The sequence below is a fragment of the Syngnathus typhle genome, linkage group LG15, assembly GCF_033458585.1.
Source record: "Syngnathus typhle isolate RoL2023-S1 ecotype Sweden linkage group LG15, RoL_Styp_1.0, whole genome shotgun sequence".
Classification (NCBI taxonomy): domain Eukaryota; kingdom Metazoa; phylum Chordata; class Actinopteri; order Syngnathiformes; family Syngnathidae; genus Syngnathus; species Syngnathus typhle.
Window position 1 is genome coordinate 11,024,378 of NC_083752.1, and position 7,755 is coordinate 11,032,132.

A 7,755-nucleotide genomic window follows, 5' to 3' on the forward strand; every position below is an offset into this window, starting at 1 on the left:
TGGTTCCGCCAGGATCCGCTCAACAACATCAACGTGGACAAGGACAAGCCATACCTTTACTGGTGGGTTGGCGGGAAATCGAAACGGGCCTGGGAAGGGAGTGGACGTTGATCCGCAAGCGCTCTTTCTGTAGCGTCCGACGTGTGTTTCCTCGGCAACGGTTTGTCAGGTAGCGACGGCCCCCCCGCGCTGCTCCGTCTTATTGTAAACAGCAGCCACTTGCTCGCACGCTCGCTCTCGTCTTCCATCTTGTCGTCGCTCATCCTGTGCGTGACGATGATATTTTGCCTCCTTTAAGCGCAAAAACCTTTTCCAGCAATAGCCGGCAGTCCGATGAATGGAGTGTTGAGGTTGTTGCCTCGCTGGATGATTTCTCCGACTTTGCCTCTCTTTCTGTCACTTCGGCCACCAAGCGTCTGCCGTTCTGCTTTGCAGCTTTCGCACCAGCAAAGGCATCGGCTACTCTGCGCACTTTGTGGGCAACTGTCTGATCGTGACCTCGCTCAAGTCCAAAGGGAAAGGCTTCCAGCACTGCGTCAAGTACGACTTCCAGCCACGAAAGGTGAGCACATGCTGAGCAAGAAGCCGCTACCGTCACTGTCTGACGGGCCGTGTGCCTTTCAGTGGTACATGATCAGCATCGTGCACATCTACAACCGCTGGAGGAACTCTGAGATCCGCTGCTACGTCAACGGCCAGCTGGTCTCCTACGGTGACATGGCCTGGCACGTCAACACCAATGATGTAAGACAAGCACTGTCCTTCACAATTTAATGGTACCTTGGACTAGCTTTAGCTCGCGTCAATGCCAAATACAAAGAAAAGAAGTCAAACAACAACCACTCAGCGTGAGGGACAATCCAAGGAATAGCTTACTGGACATCGCTCTCAGCTTTGACGAAAGAGGTCCGTGGTCATGACATGACTCGATCCGTGTTTGCGGCCCTCAGAGCTATGACAAATGCTTCCTGGGCTCCTCTGAGACGGCTGACGCCAACCGAGTGTTCTGCGGTCAGCTGGGTGCCATCTACGTCTTTGGCGAGGCGCTCAACCCCGCTCAGATCTTTGCTGTACACCAGCTTGGACCTGGATACAAGGTCAGAGCAACTAAATAGCCAGCCCCAAATCAAAAGAAATAAAAAGAATAATGGAGCGATGAGGACGTGCTAATGCCAGTTGCGTCATCGCGCTTGCTCAGTTACTGCTCGGCGAAGCCTATCATTCCATTTGGTTGTTCCTGCGAGCCAACCTTTGACCCCCTGCAGAGCACGTTCAAGTTCAAATCGGAGAGTGACATCCACCTGGCCGAGCACCACAAACAGGTTCTGTACGACAGCAAGCTGGCCAGCTCCATCTCCTTCACATACAACGCCAAGGCCACCGATGCGCAGCTCTGCCTAGAGTCGTCGCCGCGAGAGAACACTTCCATCTTTGTGCACTCGCCACACGCGCTCATGCTGCAGGTCCCTTGCTGACTCTCTTTTTTTCCTCTCCCCTTTATCGTGCTTTACTTTTCTACAATATTTGGTGAATTTACAATCGATTGATTTTGAACGCTGTCGCTTTACAGATCCAATCCACTCAATTATCTGTATTCCAAACAATTCTATTTGGAGCTTCTGATAGCAGTCTGTCCACGTGAATGTGCTTTTTTTCTTTGATGCACGGAAAGTAGTATTCATCGTGTCCGTTTCACCGCAGGACGTGAAAGCCATTGTGACACACTCCATACACAGCGCCATCCACTCCATCGGCGGCATACAGGTCCTCTTCCCGCTCTTCGTTCAGCTGGACTACAAGCAGCTCAACGACGCCGCTGGCGTGGACACCGCCGTGTGGTCGGGAGTCGCCCAATCGCGTATCGGCTCGGATTCCCGAGTCCCATCTCATTGGCTGTCTTTGCAGTGCCACGCTGCTTGCCTTTCTGGTGGAGCTGCTCAAGAGTTCCGTCGCGATGCAAGAGCAGATGCTCGGAGGCAAGGGCTTCTTGGTCATCGGCTACCTAATGGAGAAGGTCGGTGAAAGCTTTGAACCGGCCCTTTGTGAAAGGCAAAGCTTTTGGCGTACAATCTGCGGTGACCAGATTGAGGAAAGATCAATCTGGATCGTACGCCTAAAGCTTTGCCTTTCATGGAGGGCAAATGAGTCGAGTCTCCGGTGAAATTGCCGACTTGACGTTTCCCGCTCTGGCGTGAAGTCGTCTAGGGTTCACATCACTCGGGCGGTCCTGGAGCAGTTCTTGTCCTTTGCCAAGTACCTGGATGGTTTGCCCCATGGGGCGCCGCTCCTCAAGCAGCTGTGCGACCACGTCCTGTTCAACGCTGCCATCTGGATTCACACACCTGCCAAGGTCAGTCGTCTGTGCATGCGTGCATGTCCACTTGAGTTGAGTTGTGACGTGTGTTGCAGGTTCCAATTTTTGGAGTTTTAATGTGGAAGTGCCTCATGGCCACCTCAAATGTCAAATGTTGCCATAGTTACGTCGCATATCATAATTCTGACAGGTTCAGCTGTCTCTGTACACGTACCTGTCGTCGGAGTTCATCGGCACAGCGACCATCTACTCGACCATCCGCCGCGTGGGCACCGTACTGCAGCTAATGCACACGCTCAAGTACTACTACTGGGCCGTCAACCCGCTAGAGTGCAGTGCCATCACGCCCAAAGGCCTCGGTAAGCTATGTCGCCGAGGCAACGGCCCAAGCTCGATTGGCTTGGCTTGATTTTCTCAAGTGAATTGTGCTGCGATGGAATGAATTTGCATGCTTCTACTCATGATAAAATGAGTGTATGACAGGGCACCCAATTTTCATCATTTCATGATAAAACAGATCACGTGTTATAAAATCACGTCCTGTCTTACTTTACTCATGGATATGTCAACATGAAAAATGAGTGCATTATTTATGTGCGTATTGTGTGGGTGTTCAGAGGGACCTCGGCCGTCCCAAAAGGAGATAATCTCTCTGCGGGCCTTCATGCTCCTCTTCCTTAAACAGCTCATTCTCAAGGTAGGCATAAATAGCTTGTTTAAATGGTGCTCAAAGGGCAAATCTGGTGCTAATGTGGCAAATGCTCCGCTGGTGTGTTTTTAGGACCGGGGTGTGAAGGAAGACGAGCTCCAGAGTATTCTCAACTACTTGTTGACCATGCACGAGGTTGGTGCTGTTAAAATATAGGTGCCTGACATTGATAATGTAGCTGACATGGCTGTTATAGCTAATATTGCCCCCACCCCACAACAAACCCAGGATGAGAACATTCATGACGTGCTGCAGCTACTGGTGGCGCTCATGTCTGAGCATCCGGCCTCCATGATTCCCGCCTTCGACCAGAGGAATGGGATAAGGTGAGATGGATGTTGTCAGCTAACATCGCCGGGAAAAAGAGGTCTATCCTACCAATGTCTGCAAATGTGTGTATGGCAGGGTGATCTGCAAACTGCTGGCCTCCAAGAGCGAGAGTATCCGAGTACAGGCCCTCAAAGTGCTCGGATACTTTCTCAAGCACCTTGGTCACAAGTCAGTCATTTTCTTAGCTATGCTTAGTTTGCCTTCACTATGAAGGCGGCAACCTTCACATGCTCCTATGGCGCAGATAGATGACATAGCAAGCTTGCTCATACTCTGCGTTCATCAGGCGGAAGGTGGAGATCATGCACACTCACAGTCTTTTCACACTGCTTGGCGAGCGCCTGATGATGCACACCAACACCGTGTCCGTCACCACCTACAACACGCTCTACGAGGTACGCTGTACCATATGAGGCGCCCCCTTAGCGCCGGCCGCAATGGGATAGTTGATCGTGGCCTCCTTCCTCGGCCTTTGTAGATCCTGACAGAGCAGGTGTGCACGCAGGTGGTCCACAAGCCACACCCGGAACCGGACTCCACTATCAAGATCCAGAATCCCAGTGAGTCATCATTCACTCTGTCGCACCGTGCGAATGCCGCTAATCCTCGCGTTTCCATTCCGGATGCTATGTTGCTTGTGACGCCAAAATTGCTCATTTTGATCACAGTAATGTGGCTAAAAGAGTCAAGATCGGCAGTGTAACTAAAATCGTGCTAAGCGCTCAGCACTGACACGGAGCAAGGATTGCTAATGCTGCTATTGTTGCTCATGACGCTTGCGTGGCTAACGCTGGTTATTGTTGCTCATGTGTATTTCTGCAGTGATTCTGAAAGTTGTGGCCACGCTGCTGAAGAATTCGTCTCCCAGCTCCGAGCTGATGGAAGTCAGGAGACTTTTTCTGTCTGACATGATCAAACTCTTCAGCAACAGCCGAGAAAACAGACGGTACTTTTTTTTCCCAGACAGGCAGAGCAAGTTCTGACTCCTAAGATCATAACAAGTTGCCAGGGCATCTGATAATCTCAGAAGTCATTTGATCTAGCCGCTTCGTTGTTGTTGCTGTTAGCATCGGTCGTTGTTTGCGTCCAAACGGTGCACCAGCTAGTGTATGTGCTAATGCATGGGTGCCGCCGCTGCTACATGTGGATCGCAGCTGCCTGCTGCAGTGCTCGGTGTGGCAGGACTGGATGTTCTCCCTGGGCTACATCAACCCAAAGAATCCAGAGGAGCAGAAAATTGCAGAGATGGTCTACAACATCTTCAGGATCCTGCTCTACCACGCCATCAAGTACGAGTGGGGCGGCTGGAGAGTCTGGGTGGACACGCTCTCCATAGCGCATTCCAAGGTCTGAGCCGTCCTCCTCCCCTGTCCGGCAAATACAGACCGCTGTTAATCTTGCTATGGCCACAGGTGACGTACGAGGCCCACAAGGAGTACTTGGCTAAGATGTACGAGGAGTACCAGCGCCAAGAAGAGGAGAACATGAAGAAAGGCAAGAAAGGCTCCGTTTCCACCATCTCAGGCCTTTCCGCCTCACCGGCGCCCGTTGTCAATGGCAACCTGGAGATGGACGACGCCTCTCAGACGCCAGAGAGCGAGGCAGAGTACAGCGAGGGCGGGGCCGGCGCCAACTCATCCCGCAACCTGCTGGCGGACGGCGCCGTTAAGCGCAGTGACGCCGAGCAGGGCGCCGGTGTGCGGGTGGAGGTCCACGACCTGCTGGTGGACATCAAAGCCGAGAAGGTGGAGGCCACCGAGGTCAAGCTGGATGACTTGGACTTGAGTCCCGAAGGCCTCGGCGGAGCAGGCGGCGCCGGGTCGCCGGAGGACGGGCCACTGGTGGAGGTGGATTCGCTCTTGGACAGCACCTACTGCACTGCGGTGCAGAACCTCAACGGCACCCTGGTACCCAAAGACGAGGGAGCCGTGGCGGCGCCACCCGCTTTCGGCCTCTCGGGTGTCACCCTGGATGACAACGGCAGCATCGTGGGCCCCCTGATCACGCTGGCCGACGACAAGGACAGCGTACCCGGCAACAACAGATTCCTCTTCAGTAAGGTACTGACGGGCTAATGCCAGCGTGGTTGTCCAGTATGTTGGCAGCGTGCCATGCTAAGCATCTGATTCATTCACAAGCCTTCCAACCAGAGGGGCAACTAGCTAGCTAGCTAGGCAACCAGCCAGGTGGCGACAAGCTAACGTAACCTAGTCTGCCAGAAGTATAGCGTGGTCAAGCTAGCCGCATAAAGCTAACGGCCACTTCATTGGGTACGCAAATGGGTGCGTCTGCGTCAGAAGTGTAGCGCAGTCACGCTAGCTGAATAAACCTAACGACCATTTCATTGAGTGCACAAATTGGTGAGTCTGTGCCAGAAGTGTAGCACGGTCATGCCAGCTGGACAAAGCTAACGGCCACTTCATTGGGTACACAAATGGGTGAGTCTGCGCCAGAAGTGCAGCGCGGTCACGCTCGCTGGATAAAGCTAATGGTCACTGCATTGGGTACACAACCAGAGTGTCTGAAATGTTGAGGTTCTTCCAGGTCGATGAGAAGCTGCTCTCCACACTGGCGGCCACTGAAGCCCTGGTTCTTCCCAGTCCGGATCAGCCCGCGCCGCCCGGCGGCACCATCGCCACCGACGACCTCAGCCTGCTGGCCCACATGACCGGCTGCGGGTTGGCCAGTGATCTCCCGGATGACGGGCCTTTTAAGATCCGGAGCCCGCTGGCCGACATCAGCTCGATCGCAGAAGCCCGGAACCGGGTGTCGCCTCAGCCCGAATTCCAAGAGGGGGACGGGGTGACAGGCGCAGAAGACGAAATGGCGGCTCTCAAGGCAGGAAGGTCAGGCGGCGAAACGGCCAGCGTCACGTCCGACACTGAGAGGTCTGATGATGCCAGAGAGAAGAAGATATCGACTGCAGCAACCACGCAGGCAAGTGCCAAAGCATTCGGCCTTCACGGCGTCTAGGTCTGTTCCCAAGTAACGCGCTGTCGTTCCTTCTCCACATCAGGCTCTGCACAGCCGCGGCGCTGCCCAGCTGGAACGAGACCTCAGAGTGGATCTCGGCTTCAGGGGAATGCCCATGACAGAGGAGCAGAGGCGACAGTTCAGCCCTGGACCTCGCACCACTATGTTCCGCATCCCCGAGTTCAAGTGGTCGCCCATGCACCAGAGGCTGCTCACTGACCTCCTCTTTGCCTTGGAGACCGACGTGCATGTGTGGAGAAGGTGAGGGATTCCCGTGTGTGTTGCAACCAGCCCTTTTTGATTGGACGTGAAATTGAAAATGCAGCCCCAAGTTGGCAGATTGCGTTTTAGACAAATGTTTTCCTTTGCAGCCACTCCACCAAGTCGGTGATGGACTTTGTCAACAGCAACGAGAACATCATCTTTGTGCACAACACCATCCATCTCATCTCCCAGATGGTGGACAACATCATCATCGCCTGCGGGGGCATCCTGCCGCTCTTGTCCGCTGCCACCTCGCCCTCCGTAAGTGGCGTCGCACTGTGGCGGGAAGGGGAACTGTTGTGCTTCGTGAAAAAAACAAGAACCCCTTTTTTCTTACTCACCGGCCGATCTGTGTCACAGACAACTTTGTCTGAATTGGAGCGCCGTGGCTGACCATTGGCTTCCTCGTTCTCATGATTTGAGGAACGTAGGTACTGTTGTTGAGCGAGAGCACTCTCTCCAGCCTCGCAGAAAAAGCCCTCCACCGTATTTAGTCTTTGTTTCGCGGGGTGTTGGCAGACCCACAAAAGTTTATTTCGACAAACAGAAAGCTGCGATAAAAAAAGATTACAAAAACTCGAGCAATGATGCTGTGAGGCCAGTGCTTCTCAGTTCTTTTCTGTTATACCCCCAGGAAAAAGAAAACAAGATTTCACACCCTAACTCTCCTCCGTGATGATAAAACTACCATTTGTCTATAAATTTAACATAATTTCGGGACTATAAACCGCAACTGATTATAAAACACACAAGCTAAAATTAGGGGAAAATCTTGTTTTATTCATATATAAGCCGCCCTGGACTATAAGCCGCAGGTGTTTTAATGTTTGATTATCATTTGTAAGAAAGTATACACAAAGAAGATTGTCAGGAAAGAGATGGTTCTTTGGGGACTCATACCTTTTATTAACATAACGTTTATAGACAGAGTTTAAGGAGCTCTGCAAACATACAAACATGCATAAATCTCAACGACGACCATAATAATAAATAAGTGGGTCGACTTACAGGGGTAAAGTTGGCAAGGGGTGACGCAACAAGATGTCATCAAATATAGCCCAGTGCCCTCTTGTGGCCAGAGGAAACAGCTTCAGTACACGCAGCAGCTCCATTTCCTTCGTTAAGAGCCTAATCGACTGCCTTCAACTTAAAAGCGGCATCATAT

At 52.5% G+C, this 7,755-nt stretch overlaps 1 protein-coding gene and 1 pseudogene across 1 annotated transcript in view; both read left to right on the plus strand.

Annotated features, from left to right (window-relative positions):
• Window positions 1-632: 632 nt before the first annotated feature.
• Window positions 633-3,268, plus strand: LOC133168468 (neurobeachin-like; annotated as a pseudogene).
• Window positions 3,269-6,376: 3,108 nt separating this feature from the next.
• LOC133168469 (neurobeachin-like) overlaps window positions 6,377-7,755 on the plus strand; it is a 30,884-nt gene continuing 29,505 nt past the window's right edge. Inside the window, exons 1-2 of the mRNA XM_061300058.1 lie at window positions 6,377-6,587; window positions 6,698-6,851. Coding sequence (XP_061156042.1) covers window positions 6,436-6,587; window positions 6,698-6,851 — 306 coding nt within the window. The 5' untranslated portion in view covers window positions 6,377-6,435. The remainder of the gene's footprint in view (window positions 6,588-6,697; window positions 6,852-7,755) is intronic.